Here is a 21,795-nt window from a genome sequence, read left to right on the forward strand (position 1 = left end):
TCAACTTGTCACTTCATAAGAATATCACCCATTGTCCACCTGCCAGTGGTAAAAGCACTTTAGCCTTCCTGAGGGGTTAGAAATTCTAACGATTGGTAATAGCACATACAGAGAGTTCAAATGGTGTTGTTGCCTGGGATGGCCAGGAGCGCTAGGGCGTAGCGCACACTTCCACAATGGAGAAGCAACATTGGTCATCACTCATCGCCGGTTGGCGACAGGGTGTGACTGATGGTTGCCGTGGCGATTTATGAGATTGCCTTTATTCAGGCCTGGAGAGACTGAGGAAATCGAGGAGCGAGTGGAGGATGCACTCATTCCTCCCTTCCTACCTCTCTCCCTCCCTTCATTCCTCCCTCTCTTCTGCTCTTTCTTTCTTCTCTCTCTGTCTGACATGGAGAAACAATGACCTTGAAGCAGCTGGGAATTACAGGAATCATCCACTTGGAGACTTGGGGAGAGGGGCAAAGGAACTCGAGGAGTGTTTTAAGGGATTCATTTCACCCGTTTGTTCGAAGGAGCAGTCCAGGATCCTCACATTAGGGATTTGGGGGAGAGAGAGCGAGCAAGTGTGTGCTTTGGTTACGCAAGGTGATACCCACCAGCAGCCAAGTGCAAGGGCACCAAGCAGGCTACAGTACAGACAGGAGGCAGGGTACTGGTAACGCCAGAGACATAGTCTTTTGAGTGTCCATGCTGCTCCTGTCCACACACACACACACACACACACACACACACACACACACACACACACACACACACACACACACACACACACACACACACACACACACACACACACACACACACACACACACACACACACACACAGGTTCATTTACACACAACAACAACAACAACACTGCACTGCTATTTGATTTCTTATCTGAACTGTAGCCGTCCGCATCCCGCTAGCAATCCCTTTAATGTTTACCCCACATCAATCTCCAGGGCTGTGCTCTGGATGCACGCAGCCTTGCTGTGATGCTTATCATAGTTAAATTGGGATAACGAACTGTACACATTATCCATTCTGCCTCACAGCGATGCTGCTGAATTTTTTTATTTTTTCAAAGCACATTAAAATCAATCCCACTAGGCAAAAACTAGTTGAAACAATGTTGTTTCCACATAATTTCAACAAGAAAAGTCTGTGAAGACGTTGACTCAACGTGGAAAACTGATTGGAATTGCAAAAAGTCAAGACATTTTATAAAAAAATGTATACCTAACTTTTTACCTAAATCCAATGACATTGTGATTTTTTATTTTATTTTTCACGTTGAATTCACGTTAGTTGACAACTTAAGCAAAAATAGACGTTGAACTGACATCTGTGGGATGTTACGGGCACTGACACCCGTAAAAAGGTAAACTGCCCCTTAGAACCAACTCCTCTGGTTTTAAACTCTAGTTTCAAAATTGACTACAAAGTATAAATAGGATCATTTTGGTCATAAAGTCAGTCTTGTCCAAAGCTGAGTTTTGTAGGTGAGTTCTTCACGACTTCCTGGAGGGGTGGGTATGGATTAAGATCATGCCCACTGGCACCGTGCCCACTAACAAGACAGAAGCAGCTGTGTTGATTGCACTTTATCAGCTGCACACACTCTATCCAATCACAGCTCCCAGAACCTCCACACAGAGACAGACCTGCCCATTACACAGCGCCTCAGACTTGTTTTCAGAAGACAACACGTCCCAAAAGTTATGTTGAAATAACCTCTGGCCCTAGGCCCTTTATGGAGTGGACACTTGCTGATGTGTTTGACAGTGTCAATCACGCCAGTCTGCCACTTTTCTGGGCAAAATGAGAATTGAGACGATCAGAGAACACTTGTATACCAACTGCAACTTGTCAATATTCCAAAACGTATTTGTATAAATATCTTGTGTCGCCCCGTGATCTGTTTTGTAACATGATTCCCAATGAAACACTGCCAGACAGGTGCACACTCTGGTAAAAGATAGTGAGAAAGTTGTAAAAAAACTGAACGGTACGGAAGCACACACGTCGCCACTCGCCAGTGACTTGATAAGCTGCTTGTGGCCTGGCTGCTCAACGTGCCTGTTAGCTACTACTTGCTAGCATCATTAACAAACACAGTTGGAACTTAGCTAGTTAGCAATAGATTTTGGGGACTGATAAAAAGCGTGTACTGTAGCTTGTGCTTAATTTACGATAGTTTGACAACTTGTTTGACAAGTTGTAGACGTGTTATTGTTCTCAGAAATCAGTCCTGAGCACGCAGCCAGACTTTCCCTACTCGATAGACTGTATGCAGTGCAATGTCTATTTTTACATGAGAAATGCTGCACCAAGCACCTTAGCTAAATGTAGAATTGCATCATTAAGGCCACCTAGGCAGAAACGTCTGAATTAATTACATATTTCTTTATCTTAGATTAATTCAGACTATTTTAAGGAAGTGACTATTTTGAGGAAGTGGCTATGTTGTTGCTACAGAGGGACAAACAACAGGACCTGCCAGGGTACAGTATACGACCATAACACACCCACATCAAACCACACCACCAAGACAGCTTTCGTTTGACTTCAGTCATGGCCACTAGCATTTCTTAATGAGCAATCTTCGAAACGAGGCCAAATAAAGAAGTGCAGTCGCCCTTTAATCCACCCCTCCACCCCTCCCCACCCCTCCCACTTCACCCCTAGAACCCTACAACCCTTCCACCCATCTCCACCCCCCCACCCCTCCCACTTCACCCCTAGAACCCTACAACCCTTCCACCCATCTCCAACCCCCCCACCCCCCCCACCCCTCCCATTTCACCCCTAGAACCCTAGAACCCTTCCACCCATCTCCACCCCCCCAACCCCACCCCCCCACCCCTCCCACTTCACCCCTAGAACCCTACAACCCTTCCACCCATCTCCACCCCCCCACCCCCCACCCCTCCCACTTCACCCCTAGAACCCTAGAACCCTTCCACCTATCTCCACCCTTCCCACCCCGCCCACCCTCCCACCCCTCCCACCCCTCCACTCCTCCACCCCCCACTACTGGTAATTGGTGCCGTGAGGCTCCATAGTTCTTTGTGTACTGTTCTACCCTGCTCTCCATGAGCTCCCTGGCTCCCTACAGACTAATTGGGCTAACTGGATGTGAAATGCCTAGATAGCTTCCCCCTAACGCTAAGAGTTGATATGTATCCGCTAGGGGATTGTAGTCTTTGCCTGCCTGCCTCTCTGCCTGCCTCTCTGCCTGCCTGCCTATTTGCCTGTCTTCCTTTTTGCCTACCTCTCTGCCTGCCTCTGAGCAAGGTAAGGCAGGCATATGCATACGGCCGTGCGCTGTCTGCCAGTGCGTGCCTGCGTGATGCACTTGCTAGCGAGGCGAGCTAATGCTGCTCCCAAATTTCGTTTTGTGCCTCTCAGGTTGCATGGCAGCCTGCACAGAAGTCAGGCAAGCATGTTAATTCACTAAACACTCTTATTAAAATGCACCAAATACAAGTTAGTGCATCATTAGGACTGCTAATCTGAATGCACTGTGTTTGAAACATCCTTTTGTATGACTAGATGCTATACTTGAAGCGTTCCCTGTAGATTGAATTTGCGTTGTAGTTAAAGATTTATCACTTTGAGGATACATGTCACAGGACTGTTTTCAGTCATTCAAAACTCTCCAGTACGACACACTATTTCCCTAGAACCTTATATACAGTGACAGGGATCTTCATGAATCTTTCTTCATCAGGTTTTTCTTTTCTGCATTTGAGTGATTTGATAGATTTTTTATTTATTTAACCTTTATTTAACTAGGCAAGTCAGTTAGAGCAAATTCTTATTTTACAATGACGGCCTACCTGTACAAACCCTCCCCTACTCCGGACAAACCCTCCCCCGGACAAACCCTCCCCTACCCCGGCCAAACCTTCTCCTACCCCTGACGACACTAGGCCAATTGTGCGCCACCCTATGGGACTCCCGATCACGGCCGGTTGTGATACAGCCCGGGATCGAACCAGGGTCAGTATTGATGCCTCTAGCACTGAGATGCAGTGCTTGCTGTTTGGGGTTTTAGGCTGGGTTTTTGTACAGCACTTTGAGATATCAGCTGATGTAAGTAGGGCTATATAAATACATTTGATTTGATTTGATTTAGACCGCTGCTCCACTCAGTAGCGTGGATGCTGAGTGTCTTCATGTGAACTCCATTATTGAAGGAGGAGGGTGGGGAGATGGATTGTTGGGCTGGTTTCTGGGTGTCTAGCTCATCCATCATCCCTCTTCATTAGAGTTTTCCAGACTGGGCGTTCCATTAACGGAATTCCCGTTCTGAATTCCACAGTCCAGAGCTATGATAGATACTGAGATACACTGCATGTTTTGCATGCATTTCAGTTCAATCAACGCAGGAAGTAAACTGAAATTGAAAACCAATGAGGAAAATTTGAATTAGAATATCAGTTTACTTCATGAATATGCAGTTTGGTAAATGGTTGTGCCACCTTGTGTAGTAAATTGCAAGGACTGTGTCACCTGTAGCCTTAATGATAGGAAATCCTTTGACCCTCAAAGATATGGACAACTGGCACCTCCTACCTGGACTGACTCTAAATGAGGATCACCTAATACAAATGGATCTCTAAGTACCATTTTTAGAGACATGGCTCATTTCAGTGTTATCAACATTTTACACACAGCCTTAGCAACACAGAGTAAACCAACATTTTTGGAGGGAATTAGGTAACACTTTTTACCTGTGCACTAATTGGTGCTGATCTGGGATCAGACTGTAAGCACGAGTGATATTAATAATTCAGCAGATACACCATGAATAGATCAATGGCGAAGCGATAAACCCCAGTTTGCTGTCGCTCTGTTCACTTTGATCCTGTTTGAAGAACAAATGTAATCTAAGGCTTGTGGAGCAGTGTCATAAATTCCCACTGAATCAGACAGTGCTAGAATGGAGAACTAAGGACAGGTGACAATGCATCAGTCATAGAATGATACTAATAATATCCACACAGAATGCTCAGTAAATTGATTGATAGGGGTTGGTTGATTCATTGATTCGTTGGTTGGTTGATTCATTGGTTGATTGATTAATTGATTCATTGGTTTGTTAATTGATTGATTGATTGATTACTTCATTTATTGGTTGGTTGGTTGATTTAATGAATCAATTATCAGTATTTTGTTGATAATGAAATATACAGAGATCTAGATTTGTCCAGTTTAGTTCACATGCATGAGTATTGTGATGTATTCTTCTTAAAGTTATAGGCCGTCATCATTTAATACTCTGTAGTAACAGGGAATATGGTGTGCATTCATGTGCATCTTATTATTCAATCATTATTCTGATGTAGAGTATGAGGTTGTTCTCTTAGATACAACACCTCCCAACATGCACTCTCAATGACCTCTGGATTGAGGTCATGTGTGTCTCCTGTGTCTGAACGAACAAGCCTGTACCACGGTTGCGTCCCAAATGGCACCCTATTCCCTATATAGTGCACTACTTTTGACCAGAACCCATAGTCTCCCATTAGGATATACTGTATAGACCCCAGCACCCTGCTATCTGACAGTGGATAATTTATTTATTGTATGGACCATTTATCTCCGCTGCTGCTTAGCTGTTCAGTGGGCAGGGTCCTAGTGAACTATATATTTCCCCATGATTCTGTCAAATGGAAAAACAAGGTATATTCCATTCAGCCAGGGGCTACTCATCAATCAGAAGTCCATTCCCATGTTTAGGTCCCACAGGGGAGTCCCAGACATAGTTATACCATGGCCGGCACACATGGGTGGGCAATCACAGACCAGTTTGGGCTAGCATTGGCTGAGGCCTCCCAGGGTGTGTGAATCTCTTGTCCTTGAGGCTGGGTAAGTAAGAAGAGAGGGAGGGGGCAGCGAATTGGAGCATAAATTGCCTTTTTCCAATGGAGCTTTGTCTGACATTTCAGTCACTGAAATAATTCCGTTATAGTAGTTTACTGGTTTGTACCACGGGTTTAAATGACTGGTTTGTACACGAGTGCTGGGAAGTTAGAACTCCCTCAACAAATCAAGCCATCACATTATGCTTATAAATGTTATGTGGACATCCCTATAAATGCAAAAAAATGTATATTCCTTCACCTTTGTCATGGCACCACCAAGCATCCATGTAATTCACACCTTGCATGATGCTGTCTACAAGGATTGCATTCCCTTAGTGACCTTTATATAATAGGGAGAATAGCTATGTATACTACAGGGGTCAAATTTCAGTTAGTGGTGAAACACCTGCCAACATCACTGTGTGGAATAGTAGTGGTTAACTCTGGGAGTCCATCTCGCTGTGTATAAATAAGTGTGAAAGTGCAGGGTAGTCACATCAACTGGCCTGGGGGTGGGATAAGGGTGGCCAGAAGAATATGGGCCTCCTCTCTGAACCTGGTTCCTCTCAAGGTTTCTTTCCTCTGGGAGTTTTTCCTAACCACTGTGCCTCTGCTTCTGTTTTGGTCTTTGGGCTTTAGGCCGGGCTGCTGTAAAGCCCTTTGTGACATCTGCTGATGTAAAAAGAGCTTTATAAAAACATTTAGTTGGGTGAGTGATTGGGTTGGGACCCTCACCATGGAAACCACCATTTCCGACCGTGTCCGGCCATCCTGGAAAGTCAGCAGTTGCGATAAGGTCCTCTGAACGTTGACTGAACATTGTCAAAAGTAATGACACTCAGCCGCTAGCCTTTGGGACAACGGACAGGCTTCGTCACACCTGTCCTCTGTCCTCAGAACGCGTCCTCAATGACAACTTATGTAACCGCGGCCTCATGCTCCGCATCACCATAGCAACTACATCATCCTCATCTGTCTCTTCCAGCCAGGGCCGCAGCCCCAATAATATGTCATAGATGATAGTAACGATGCTTCTAGATTACATGTCAAAGGAAGAGGAGAAAGTGTTGAAAGTGCTGCTATATGTTGGACTATCAGTGTGTGCGATAAGATTCAGATTTTAATAGTTGTCCTGATTTTATATTTATTCTCGCTTCAAAGCTAAAATTGAAAAATGTGATCACACAGACTTCACGTCGTGGGCATTATACGTATCTGCTCTTAACCCCAACATTCTATTTTTAAATTCCTTTATAGGTGTCGGGGAGAGAGAAAAACAACATCCAAATAAATGCATTATGACCCAGCTGTTTAGAAAATCAATCATGGCTCTCGGGTGGGCAGTGTTTCAGCCTGGCAGGGAGAGATCTGGCAGGTAGAGTGGCCCAGTGCTTCTCTCTCAGGGAGAGATCTGGCAGGTAGAGTGAACCAGCGCTGCTCTCTCAGGGAGAGATCTGGCAGGTAGAGTGAACCAGCGCTGCTCTCTCAGGGAGAGATCTGGCAGGTAGAGTGAACCAGCGCTGCTCTCTCAGGGAGAGATCTGGCAGGTATAGTGACCCGGTACTGCTCTCTCAGGGAGAGATCTGGCAGGTATAGTGACCCGGTACTGCTCTCTCAGGGAGAGATCTGGCAGGTATAGTGACCCGGTACTGCTCTCTCAGGGAGAGATCTGGCAGGTATAGTGACCCGGTGCTGCTCTCTCAGGGAGAGATCTGGCAGGTATAGTGGCCCAGTGCTTCTCTCTCAGGGAGAGATCTGGCAGGTAGAGTGACCCAGTGCTGCTCTCTCAGGGAGAGGTCTGGCAGCTTGTTTTTATGACTGGGGGAGGGGGGGTGGATGTGCTCAATGGAGTGGGCTTCTCCCTAATAACTCAACTAAATCTTGTGGATGTGAATTTACATTTTAAATGCATGTCTCCATCGATTTGAGACGCCGGTTCTGGTCATAATTGTTTGTGCTCCTCCGAGATCAAAACATTTCTGAATTAATGTCACATTTGCAAATGTAATTCAAACAAAACTCTGCTCGCTGAACAGTAATTTAGTCAAGGGTTGTGTCAAAAGTAGTGCACTATGTAGGGAATAGGGTGCCATTTGGGATGCACACTAGATGTTTTTGTCATCATGGCCAGTCCTCTTTGCGGTCAAGCAAACAAGGGAAGGGCAAGGGGAATCCAGCCAGGCGGAAATGTAACCCCTCCCTCCCTCCATAGCCTTTGTTTCTCAGGTCTGCAGGTTACACAGTATCAACTCCCACTGGCTGCATAACGGATGGCCTGGACACTGTGGATGGTACAAGATACACAGTATCCACTCCACTGGCTGCATAACGGATGGCCTGGACACTGTGGATGGTACAAGATACACAGTATCCACTCCCACTGGCTGCATAACGGATGGCCTGGACACTGTGGATGGTACAAGATACACAGTATCCACTCCACTGGCTGCATAACGGATGGCCTGGACACCGTGGATGGTAAACAGATTATTTATGCCAACGCCAATCAGCCAACAGCACCAGGGCTAGTGGGAAGGGAAATTACCTAGACAGCCTGTACTGCTGACCCTCCTCCCAACCCGCTATTTTTGGGTGACCCACTTTGCTAATGCTATACTAAAAAAAGCATAATGTTAAATCTGGAACAAACTATTCATCAGTCCATTAAGTGACAAATTATAGAGCTATTTATTCGAGGAGCGGATATTTTTCATCAATAGTTGCCGGGAGGAAGGTGTGTGTGTTTGTGTGTGTACACGTAAACGTGGGTGTCTGTTCTTGAGTTCATGTGTGTGTGTGTGTGTGTGTGTGTGTGTGTGTGTGTGTGTGTGTGTGTGTGTGTGTGTGTGTGTGTGTGTGTGTGTGTGTGTGTGTGTGTGTGTGTGTGTGTGTGTGTGTGAGGGGGGGGGGGTTATACATCTGACAAGGCAGGTTTTTAAAATGACAATAATATATTCATGTATTCTGAAAGCTCTGGGAGGGCTGAACAAATGCCTGCCAACTAGGTTTTATCAAATAGGAATAAAGCCTGGATTCTGACATTCACATACACACGTATATAAACACACACACACACACGTATATAAACACACACACACGTGTATAAACACACACACACATATATAAACACACACAAACTATTGATCAAGAAACTAGAGCATGTACTGCTTTCATCTCCCTTGTGTTCTCTACCTGGAGAAGACTGCAGACAAAAGATGTCTGCCGGCCACAGCTTTCTCTATGTGTTGATATATAATCAGGGAGGAAGGGAACCTGACTAGAACTTTACAGACTAGTCAGAGGAGAGTTATCTTTTATTAAAGGAAAACTCCACCCAAAAACTATATTTTAGTTTTAGCAAAATGCATCCTACGGGGTTGATTTCTGTATTTTGAAAGTTACACATCTTGAAAACTTGAGTGCTGACAAGCAAAACATTTGGGACTATGTCAACAATGGACTAATGAAACAAATACCAGAATACCTTTAAGTATTTCCTTGTTTTATGACAAGGCTGTTGGTAGGAGAGCATTCAAGTAGCTACAAGCAATTGGACTGGACTCTCCCGGCCAAATGGACCAAATGGCTACTCGAATAGAATAGGTATACTTTTTGCGTTTACATTTTAGTCATTTAGCAGACGCTCTTATCCAGAGCAACTAGGGTTAAGTGCCTTGCTCAAGGTTACATTGACAGATTTTTCACCTAGTGAGCTTGTGGATTTGGCCCAGTAACCTTTCGGTTCCTGGCCCAACACTTTTAACTGCTAGGCTACCTGCTCATGAGTAGGAAGTGTGTGTTTTTGGTCTCTGGGACAAGGATCTCCACCGAGCCCCTTAAAATGTAAAGTAATGCAGTGCAGACAGACAGACGTGTTTCATTACATCTCATATAGACAGTCCATCAATGCAATACATCACCATAACGCCGCCATGCATCGGTCATGTCTCTGTGATGCACTCTTCATGGGGTTTCCCCCCATCGGTGAACATCACCTGTGTCATGACGGATATTTATGCATCCGCTACGTGTTCTCATAAATACAAGCTCTGGGGAGTCAATAGCATGTCTGCGATAGAAGCACGTCTTGAAATATTGATGGCCAGATGAGTGAATGAAGAACAGTATGGCGTATAGAGTGGGTTGTGTGTGATGTTGGCATGACAACATATGGATGTACTATGTGGAGGGTATTTCAAGAAAGACCTTCACTGATGCCACATACAGTACATACTCACGTGTTCAGAATGCCCATTCCTCATTCTCTGTAACGTGTCAAACTGCACATTGGTACTTGTTAAGGTGTTTGAACCACTCCTTTCCTGTATACACCATTCCTATGAATGACAACCAAATAGTTTCCCCATTGGGCAGGCCATGAACTATGTCTATTTTTACCTGCTGTTGTCGTGTATGTCTCCGCTATTGATGTCATTGCCCCAGCAGCAGGATGACCTGGGTCTTGTAGTTATGTAATCCCTGACCTCTGACCTCTAATGGGCCAGTGTTTCTTCTCCGACTAATTTCCTACACATGGTAGGGCACACGTGTAGGCCTGCAGTTTACAATTCGTCTCTTTTGGACAGCTGCTTTGAGTATTATTGTTGCGGGGCCCTGTGAAGCTCTATGGACTGACAGTATTGTGCCTGGCAAGAATCCAACTGTCAGTTTCTCATACCCCCACGTCGACTTTATGAGGGAAAGTAATAATGAATTATTCAAATTAGAACGTCTGGAAATGTTTGATAGGCTATTATTAGACCCGGTATCTGGCTGGTTGCCAAAAGCTATGGGGTTTTAGAAGGGTTCCCCGAGCGCATCTGCTGTCATGTCACAGCGAGATGCATAATGAGAACGGAAGCCAGGGTAAGTGTGAGAGGGAGACAGTGACGTAGAGTGGGAGAGAAAAAGAGCGAGGGAGAGAATAGCAAATGTCTCTCATAGAGGAAGGGTTTTCTCTACCTCTAATCCTCTTCAGTTGAGGTTGATTCCACCTGTTCTATTTTTACCCCAATGGATACTGTCTCTTAGTCTGTCAGCACAGAAATCTCTTCTCCGCTGCGTTTGTGTTTGGGGAAAAGAGGGGGAAACCCTTTTCCTTTCTCTGCCATGAACACATCCATTCACCCCCCCCCCCCCCCATTCTCTCTCTTGGTCTCTCTCATTCTCTCTCTCTCTTCAGCCTAGTCTCTCTCTCTCTCTCTCTTTCTCTCTCTCTCTCTCTCGCTCTCTCTCTCCCTGTCTCTCTCTTTCTCTCTTGACAACACGACTTTACCATGCCAAGTTGTCAGAAAAAGTTGCCGTTACCATGGCGCCATGCACTTGATCAAAAGACAAGAGCAGGCAGGGTGTGTGACAATGGCTTTGTGTGGGACTTCATTGTTACATGGGGACAATTCACTCCTGTTTCCTCCCGAGGATATTCCCTGGGAATACTGTTTCATCAGCTTCACCTTATGATGAACCCCAGACTCTTCAAGGTCTCTGAAGAATTCAGCTGAGATGAAAATCTATTATTTGGCAGGTTAATTACATATGTGTTATGTCGTTTGTAAATTAACAGATCCAGAAACTGCGGTACATGATATAGGTTTTAACTACTGTTTATTTCTGGAACAGGCACAGGAAACTTGAGCCGACAAGACGAGCAAATATGGTTGACATGATTAATTTATCTTATTCAGTATTAGTATGTATGGTGGTGCACCAGTGCTACCAATCAACCCTCTCTTGACTTGTTATCCACTGTCTTAACACATTCAGCTGAAACCATACAGTCTACATGACACCACCAGCATTCTCCATGTTCCATATGGCATGTTTGATAAGGGGGTCTGTGTGCGACAGTAATCATTTTAGGAGATAAACAGTGCCGCCCTGGGTTGGAAAGCAGGAGATAAACAGTGCCCCCCTGGGTTGGAAAGCAGGAGATAAACAGTGTCCCCCTGGGTTGGAAAGCAGGAGATAAACAGTGCCCCCCTGGGTTAGAAAGCAGGAGATAAACAGTGCCCCCCTGGGTTAGAAAGCAGGAGATAAACAGTGCCCCCCTGGGTTGGAAAGCAGGAGATAAACAGTGCCCCTCTGGGTTGAAAAGCAGGAGATAAACAGTGCCCCCCTGGGTTGGAAAGCAGGAGATAAACAGTGCCCCTCTGGGTTGGAAAGCAGGAGATAAACAGTGCCCCCCTGGGTTGGAAAGCAGGAGATAAACAGTGCCACCCTGGGTTGGAAAGCAGGAGATAAACAGTGCCCCCCTGGGTTGGAAAGCAGGAGATAAACAGTGCCCCCCTGGGTTGGAAAGCAGGAGATAAACAGTGTCCCCCTGGGTTGGAAAGCAGGAGATAAACAGTGCCCCCCTGGGTTGGAAAGCAGGAGATAAACAGTGCCCCCCTGGGTTGGAAAGCAGGAGATAAACAGTGCCACCCTGGGTTGGAAAGCAGGAGATAAACAGTGCCCCCCTGGGTTGGAAAGCAGGAGATAAACAGTGCCCCCCTGGGTTGGAAAGCAGGAGATAAACAGTGCCCCCCTGGGTTGGAAAGCAGGAGATAAACAGTGCCACCCTGGGTTGGAAAGCAGGAGATAAACAGTGCCCCCCTGGGTTGGAAAGCAGGAGATAAACAGTGCCCCCCTGGGTTGGAAAGCAGGAGATAAACAGTGCCCCCCTGGGTTGGAAAGCAGGGTTTTAAAAAATATTCCATGTTAATGTCGGAAACCGCTGGGTTCCCCTTGGTGGGAGATGACATCACAAAGGCTCAGTGCTGGATGGGGCTTTTGGGCACTAGGCCAGGGCAGTATGGGGAGGCTCATAGGCTGGACTTGAACTCCCCATGGTTGGTAGGGCTACAGAGGTCTGCATTCCAAGTGGCACCCTACACCCTATATAGTGCACTACTTTTGACTAGGGAATAGGGTGCCATTTAAGATGCAACCTACATCTCCTACAGATGATGGGTGTCCAGAGGAGATAGGACTAATGGGCCCTCTGATTGGTCGAATGTGTCGGGCTGTTGATGACACGGATAGCAGAGGAGTAGTAGCCTGATCGGGTTTTTCTTCTGATGGACTGATGTCAGGGTTTGCCCATCCACGTCTGTTGTTGTGCCAGCAGTCAAAGCAATGTGTGTGGAATTGGAGCCAAGATGGACGTTCTGTTTCCAGGCTGAGATAGATCCGTCTGGTTTTTGCCCCCACTGGGATGACTGTGCTGTATAGTGCTTCATTGTAAGTGTAACAGAGGTTTGGTGAACCACACATGACGAATGACCTTGCCGGATACCTGAAGACTCGTATTAGCTTCCCAAGCCTATGGCATTAGCTCAGAGGGTTAGCAAGTTTGTGGCTCACAGACCAGGGTTTGAATGCATTTGTTTTCACAAACTCCCTATGGTAAAGTTATAGCTCAATTGTAAGTATGTTAGAAAGTAGAAATTGCATCCAGGATGTCTATACAGTACCAACAACATGTCCTACTCCTCGCTAAAGCTCTCATGGTATCCGTTACGGCTGCAGCTCAGTAGTATAACTATACTGTCTGTTGGCTGGACTGGGAGTGTGTTCCAAATGGAACCCTATTCACTATCCCTCCGCAAGGCAATCAAACAAGCTAAGCGTCAGTATAGAGTCAAAGTAGAGTCGCAATTCAACGGCTCAGACACGAGAGGTATGTGGCAGGGTCTACAGTCAATCACGGACTACAAAAGAAAAACCAGCCCCGTCGCGGACCATGATGACTTGCTCTCAGACAAACTAAAAAACTTATTGGCTCGCTTTGAGGACAATACAGTGCCACTGGTAGGAAGGAAGGAAGCATCATGGCCGCCAGTCTTCTTGTTTTGTCTTCATGAGAATGGCAGGAGAAAGAGAAATGGTATAAGTTATAGTATGAGTTATACAGACAAGATACATTAGATATTTATTAGTAAGGTTGTAACTTTAAAAGTAGGATATTCCCCATTTTGAAGACCAGTTTACACACTTAACCCGGCTGTTGTTGATACCGCGGCACAGTTTACACACTTAACCCGGCTGTTGTTGATACCGCCACAGTTTACACACTTAACCCGGCTGTTGTTGATACCGCGGCACAGTTTACACACTTAACCCGGCTGTTGTTGATACCGCGGCACAGTTTACACACTTAACCCGGCTGTTGTTGATACCGCCACAGTTTACACACTTAACCCGGCTGTTGTTGAAACCGCCACAGTTTACACACTTAACCCGGCTGTTGTTGATACCGTGGCACAGTTTACACACTTAACCCGGCTGTTGTTGATACCGCGGCACAGTTTACACACTTAACCCGGCTGTTGTTGATACCGCGGCACAGTTTACACACTTAACCCGGCTGTTGTTGATACCGCCACACAGTTTACACACTTAACCCGGCTGTTGTTGATACCGCCACAGTTTACACACTTAACCCGGCTGTTGTTGATACCGCCACAGTTTACACACTTAACCCGGCTGTTGTTGATACCGCCACAGTTTACACACTTAACCCGGCTGTTGTTGATACCGCCACACAGTTTACACACTTAACCCGGCTGTTGTTGATACCGTGGCACAGTTTACACACTTAACCCGGCTGTTGTTGATACCGTGGCACAGTTTACACACTTAACCCGGCTGTTGTTGATACCGCCACACAGTTTACACACTTAACCCGGCTGTTGTTGATACCGCCACAGTTTACACACTTAACCCGGCTGTTGTTGATACCGTGGCACAGTTTACACACTTAACCCGGCTGTTGTTGATACCGCCACAGTTTACACACTTAACCCGGCTGTTGTTGATACCGCCACACAGTTTTTCTGGTCAAAGTGGTGTTTTTGTGCCTAAGTTGCACAAGATTGTGGTCAGGGGGAAGTGCCTTATGAATCTGTCTTCAGTGCTCATTATTATGTTGAAATAGATGCAGTAGAAAAACGTGAAGGCTTTCGTGAAGCTCTGGAAAGTAAAGATGTTGTCTGGAACAGATGGCGCGGCGGCACATTGTAAATCACTGAGCTTCTGTCCATTGTATGTTTCCCGTGCCTGCCTCTTACTCCAAAATGGTAAATGTGCTTCACAATTTCATGTTCTGTTCTGTTACGACCTTGACTATTCACTTGGCTCGCTCTAGAGATCCATTATTAAATAGCTAGTACCTCGGTTCTGTAACAACGAATGCTTGTTAACTTTGCAAAGTAAATTCATGGGTTTTCATTTATAGTTTCTCTCAGTTGCCTGATGCCTGCTGCCTTTTTAGAACTTGTCCTGGTGAAAAAAATACAGAAAGTTTATGAATAAAATAAAGTCACGTTCTGGAAAAGACATGCATAATACATGTGAAAGGCTGCATGCAACCAGTGACTGCCAGGATGAATGCACAGATACACTTCATGAGTGCAGAATGACATTCTGAGACTGCATGAGTCATAGGCTGCTTTCCAAATGGGACCCTATTCCCTAGATAGTGCTCTACCAGAAACGCATACAAATCAAAACAAGGGAGGGTGTGAAACCACTTCCTCTGAGCTCTAGGAGAGATGGAGGGAGAGCGATGGAGGGAGGAGAGGAGCCAATTGTACACCTCTCTGGACCCAGCTCCATTTGCACATACAAACACAAATGCATACGCCCGCGCACACAGTCTACACATCTGGGTCAAACAGACTGAAGTTTGTCTGCCAAGGAAATCAGTTTCTGAGTACAACAGGTCTAGCTGTTTTGAGCTCAAGTCAAAACCACGTGATGCAGTGGATATTCTGAAGTAAATTGTTTTGTGTAGCGACCGTGCTGTTGACATTCATACATACAGTGGCTACTTTTAAAGGGCAAAGCTGAAAGCCTTCCACTGAAGAATACACTAATTCATTGAATGTTTCACTGTAGTCATAAAACCATGGATAGGGATTCATGTAAACCAGAAAGGTCACAATCTCTGCCACTGAGGCTGTACAACATAGTCCCAATGAAATCAATCCCCCTGTCGTCTCCCACTTCCTCTGGCTTGTCCATAAAGACAGGGCTTTGGTCAGTAAACTAGACCCAGGGTGTCACGTGTGCTCCCTCTCCAGCCTCTAGGTCACCAGGCTGCTCGTTATGGCGCACACCTGTCACCATCGTTACGCGCACCTGCGCGTCATCAGACTCACCTGGACTCCATCACTCCCTGATTACCTTCCCTATAGATGTCACTCCCTTTGGTTCCTTCCCCAGGCATCATTGTTTCTGTTTCAGTTTGATGTCTGTGTTCTGTTAGTGTTTCTTGTTTTGTATTATGGTCCGTTTATTTCATTAAAACACTCACTCCCTGAACTTGCTTTCCAACTCTCAGCTCATATCGTTATACAGGGGTTAATGAATAGGACCAATGAGGGCTATTTAGTCATCCCTGTCTCTGCTTGACTTTGCCGTGGGGGCACAGTGCAGACCCTGAGATATGTTTTGTGAGTGACAGAGAGATTTCAGCTAGTGAAGACTGAAACAGAGGTATAGGCAGTAGACAGAGAGACTGATGAAAGAACCTTCACTGTGTCTCACCAACAGCTGATGTTTAATTAAAAGGTGACTCATTCCTAGGAATATATATCCTTCTGTGTCTCTGTCTCTGTCACTGTGTCTCTCTCTCTCTCTGCATCGATATTTTGGTTAAAATCACACAATTGCTTTATTATTTAGGGGGTTTTATGGACTAATATAAGGTTGACATTCACCACATGTAAAACATAATGTTTTTTTGTTGTCTGTTGTATTAGAAAATAGTATACTTCAAGGATTTCCTCTTGTAGTTATTGCCTTCAGCTACATTCAAGTGAAATATTTGTTATTGACTAAGCTATGTGCTGAATTCCCCTGTGCCACTCTGCTCATCTAAAGCAATGTGTACAGACTAGTTTTCGAGAGACAATCTGAACTGACCTGAAGAGGTAGTCTGAGTCCATTACACAGAGGATGTGGGCTTGTGCTGTGTAGAACGACAATTCTATACCGCTTTCTACTCAGTCATTGGGGCTGGATTGTAAATCTGTAATGTGGAGGACAAGGCTGCATTTCCATACTAATTGGTGTCTTATGACCCAAAGATCTGATGTGATTGGTCAAAAGACCAAATAGTGGAGAGGAAAAAAATCTGAATTGTGCTGCCTGTTTAAACGCAGACAATGAGATCCATCAATCAAGTATTTGTTTTTGTATATGGCTTTTTAGAAATATATTTGTCACAATTTGTGACTCACATGCTGAACAAAAACCCAGCCTTTATCTGTTTGAGCTCTTCCCAACTCCATACAGTCATGCAAACCAACCATGGCATGATGGTGGAAAGGAGTGGCATGATGGTGGAAAGGAGTGGCAAGATGGTAGAAACAGACTGGTACCCACTACCAGGCTAACAAATGGACTGTACAGATCTTTTCCCATCCACTCAAAAGGATGACACCTCATTCACTCCAACACACTGTATAACAGTGACTGAAAGTTTTTTAAGACTTGAATACTGTAAGCCCTTCTGCATCAATGAACCTTCACCGATAGGTTTGAGGGAATGAGTGGGCCAGTCAGCGGGTTTAACTGCATTAAGACTGCCAGGCCACGTCCCAGTGAGCCACTGGCTGGGTTTATTGCTAGTACTAATAGATTGCTCTTTCTCTCTCTGGAGTGTATTGTATTTGATGAAGGTGATGTTAATTAACGTTGCTATGGTTCTCCCTCCCTCCCTCCCTACCTTTCTATCTCTCTCTCTCTCTCTTTCTTTCTCTGTTTCCTTCTTTCTTTCTTTTTTCTCTCTCTCTCTCTTTCTTTCTCTCTTTCTCTCTCTGTGTGATGAGTGAATAAATTAATTAGTAAATAGAAGGTTATCCAGATTGTATGTATTGTGCTTTATGAGCTGCAATGACACAAGAGAATTTGACATTCAAAAGTCTCTCTAATTCCCTCTCTCTCTAATCTTCCCCCCTCTCTCTCCTTATCTCATCTCCTCTTCTCCAGTTTGTGGCCTTTGCCTCCTTGTTCTTCATCCTGGTCTCGATCACCACCTTCTGCCTGGAGACCCATGAGGCATTCAACACCATCACCATCATCAACAAGTCTGAGGCGGTGCTCAACGGCAGCCTGCCGGACCTGGGTCCTGATTACATTATCGAGACGGACCCGGCTCTCACCTACGTGGAGGGTGTCTGCGTTCTTTGGTTCACCCTGGAGTTCATGGTGCGTGTCATCTTCAGCCCAGACAAGCTGGAGTTTGTCAAGAGCCTGCTCAACATCATCGACTTTGTGGCTATCCTGCCGTTCTACCTGGAGGTAGGCTTGAGTGGACTGTCGTCTAAAGCAGCTAAGGACGTCTTGGGCTTCCTCAGAGTGGTAAGGTTTGTCAGGATCCTGCGTATCTTCAAGCTGACGCGACACTTCGTGGGGCTGCGGGTGCTGGGTCACACATTGAAGGCTAGCACCAACGAGTTCCTCCTCCTCATCATCTTCCTCGCCCTAGGTGTGCTTATCTTCGCCACCGCAATCTACTATGCCGAGCGCATCGGCGCCAACCCCAACGACCCCACGGCCGGCGAACACACCATGTTCAAGAACATCCCCATCGGCTTCTGGTGGGCCGTGGTCACCATGACCACGCTGGGTTACGGTGACATGTACCCGCAGACGTGGTCGGGCATGCTGGTGGGCGCGCTGTGTGCCCTGGCGGGCGTGCTGACGATAGCCATGCCTGTGCCCGTCATCGTCAATAACTTTGGAATGTACTACTCGCTGGCCATGGCCAAGCAGAAGCTTCCCAAGAAGAGGAAGAGGCACATCCCCCAGGTCGCATTGGGGGGATCCCCAACCTGCCTCAAAGTAGACCTCAACACCGCCTGCAACAGCCCCCAGGGGGACCTCTGCAACATGCAGGGGAGCAGGGTGCTGGAGCGCAACCAATCAGGTGAGACCGCCAGCATACCACCATTGTATCTTAAGGTGGAATTTGTCAGTGGGCTAGGGGTTATTCATGTATAGACAGAAGGGGAGGGCAAGGGGAGAATCTATAAGGGATCTCATTCAGGTGGAAAACAGTGGCCTTTTAACAGACCCCCCGGGGCAACACAAGGTTTTCCCCCTGAGAGACTAGCACCACTGATGTCCTTAGAATGTTTAGCACTTCTGTTGCCACGGACATAAGAGAATGATGCGAAAGGAATTGATGGGTCAGAGATGATTGCTGTGAAATATTTCTTCACTAATAAGATTTTGGAGGAAAACAGAAAAAGCCTTTGACTCTTGAGGTTTTAAAGTAGGGATTGTTCATTTGTGACTTGACTGTAGGTGGCCGTTTTCCTCCTGCAGGCGTTCCTCTGTAAATCACTCTGACACATCTGATATTGATGGAAATGAGGGTTGACCCTTGTCTCCTTAGTTTCTTTTAACTATAATCCAGAAATTCCTCAGGGTATTCACATGCTGGTTTCTTTGCAATATGTTGCTTTATTAGATGTGAAATATTAACATTTAACAAGTTTAGAACTAGCCATGCTTTAAAAAATGTATTCCAACACAGATCAAATCTGTTGAGAAGATTAGATTTTTTTTGGGGGGGGGGGGTGGGGGGGGGTAATTTGAAATGCAGGCAATAGCATTGGCTATTTATTCTAAACATGCTGTGTGCAATCAAATGATATGCTGAATTCAAAGTGGAATTTTTCAATAGATTAATTCTAATTAAGCTTTTTGATTATAAGATGTGATAAATACTACATTTCAGCCTGTTTTGTTTTGACATTGGCAAGCTCTTTTATAGGCAGACACTAGGTGCGCTGACACCATCGATTGAGGTCCTGTCTATTTCACCTTTGACCCTTGTCCCCCAGCGCGCCTGGTCCTCGTGGCATTTGGCAAGCGCTCTTGATGTGGGAGTTTGTTTGATGTGTCCTGATTCGATCCCTTAACCTGCCTTTCCTCGCCCCCTCTTCCGCCCTACCACCCTTAACCCCTCCTCCTCCTCTCTCCCTGCGGTCACCAGTGCTGTCAGGGGACGGCAGTGGAGGCAGTGATCTCACCATGTCCCCCAGCACAGAGGAGAGGGTCCCCATGCGCAGGTCCAGCACCCCAGAGCAGGAGCGGAGGAGTGGGGGGACGTGCTTCCTGCTGGCTGCCAGTGACTACACCTGCCCTGCCGACGGTGGGGTCAGGAAGACAGGTACTGCGTCACCCCTCTGGATCAGGATCTTTATGCATGTGCATCAGCACCCGTCATCATGGACGTGTCTATTTTCATGGAATTTGTTTGGTTATGAAAGGCATGGCAAATGTCAATGTCCATTATTCATTGTTACATCATTATTGGGAATTCATAAATCATCATTCATTAATGGTGATTCATAACTAAATCATTTGGGCGTTTCTGTCATTGCTCATTCAAGGCTGTGGGGCTTCATTTGTGGTAGTGGTCACTAAAATAACGCCACCAAACCTAATCCACTAGTCTAGTTTGTGTGATAAGGGAGACCTACTGCTACGTTCAGTTGACACTACTCACCCCTTGAGATATAGACAATGATCAGATGACCTACGAAAAGTCTCCTTCCTGTTACTGCCCACATGTTGAATTCCTCCCAGGAAAGGGGAGGAACACAGAGGCCCTCGTCTGCTAATGGAATCCAGCCTGAGGCTATAGGGGGATGTTGCAGTGGCGCAGTCCTGTAGTGTGTCTGTGGAAAGGTCATGTTGTGTGGCGACCCAGTCTTCCCACCACTGTGCCCTAAAGGTCATCAGAAAGCTGGTATCCATCTGCAGCACCAGACAGAGCAGACAAAGTGCACGACAAGCCTTCTATCTTTGAATGGCATGCTAAATGACGTCACTGAAATGTAGACTAAAGAACACAGAATAGAACAATACTAAACACTAGACAAATAGAAACAATAGAAATAGAATCAAGGTTGTTAATGAGGTCATGACCGGCTGTTTGTACAGGTGATGCCTGTGTTGAGTTAGAATGACCTGCTGTTTGTACAGGTGCTGCCTGTGTTGAGTTAGAATGACCTGCTGTTTGTACAGGTGCTGCCTGTGTTGAGTTAGAATGACCTGCTGTTTGTACAGGTGCTGCCTGTGTTGAGTTAGAATGACCTGCTGTTTGTACAGGTGATGCCTGTGTTGAATTAGAATGACCTGCTGTTTGTACAGGTGATGCCTGTGTTGAGTTAGAATGACCTGCTGTTTGTACAGGTGATGCCTGTGTTGAATTAGAATGGCCTGCTGTTTGTACAGGTGATGCCTGTGTTGAGTTAGAATGGCCTGCTGTTTGTACAGGTGCTGCCTGTGTTGAGTTAGAATGGCCTGCTGTTTGTACAGGTGCTGCCTGTGTTGAGTTAGAATGACCTGCTGTTTGTACAGGTGCTGCCTGTGTTGAGTTAGAATGACCTGCTGTTTGTACAGGTGATGCCTGTGTTGAGTTAGAATGACCTGCTGTTTGTACAGGTGATGCCTGTGTTGAGTTAGAATGACCTGCTGTTTGTACAGGTGATGCCTGTGTTGAGTTAGAATGACCTGCTGTTTGTACAGGTGATGCCTGTGTTGAGTTAGAATGACCTGCTGTTTGTACAGGTGCTGCCTGTGTTGAGTTAGAATGACCTGCTGTTTGTACAGGTGCTGCCTGTGTTGAGTTAGAATGACCTGCTGTTTGTACAGGTGCTGCCTGTGTTGAGTTAGAATGACCTGCTGTTTGTACAGGTGCCTGTGTTGAGTTAGAATGACCTGCTGTTTGTACAGGTGCTGCCTGTGTTGAGTTAGAAAGACCTGCTGTTTGTACAGGTGCCTGTGTTGAGATAGAATGACCTGCTGTTTGTACAGGTGCCTGTGTTGAGATAGAATGACCTGCTGTTTGTACAGGTGATGCCTGTGTTGAGTTAGAATGACCTGCTGTTTGTACAGGTGATGCCTGTGTTGAGTTAGAATGACCTGCTGTTT

The 21,795-nt window shown here is 45.9% G+C and overlaps 1 protein-coding gene across 4 annotated transcripts in view; it reads left to right on the forward strand.

Annotated features, from left to right (window-relative positions):
* Positions 1-21,795, forward strand: part of kcnc2 (potassium voltage-gated channel, Shaw-related subfamily, member 2) — a 68,506-nt gene that overhangs the window by 37,674 nt on the left and 9,037 nt on the right. For all 4 annotated transcript variants that reach the window (XM_055905984.1, XM_055905981.1, XM_055905983.1 and 1 more), the window contains exons 2-3: positions 17,836-18,775; positions 19,850-20,026. In XM_055905984.1, the coding sequence (XP_055761959.1) occupies positions 17,836-18,775; positions 19,850-20,026 (1,117 nt within the window). The remainder of the gene's footprint in view (positions 1-17,835; positions 18,776-19,849; positions 20,027-21,795) is intronic.

Source organism: Salvelinus fontinalis, chromosome 39 (assembly GCF_029448725.1).
Source record: "Salvelinus fontinalis isolate EN_2023a chromosome 39, ASM2944872v1, whole genome shotgun sequence".
NCBI lineage: Eukaryota > Metazoa > Chordata > Actinopteri > Salmoniformes > Salmonidae > Salvelinus > Salvelinus fontinalis.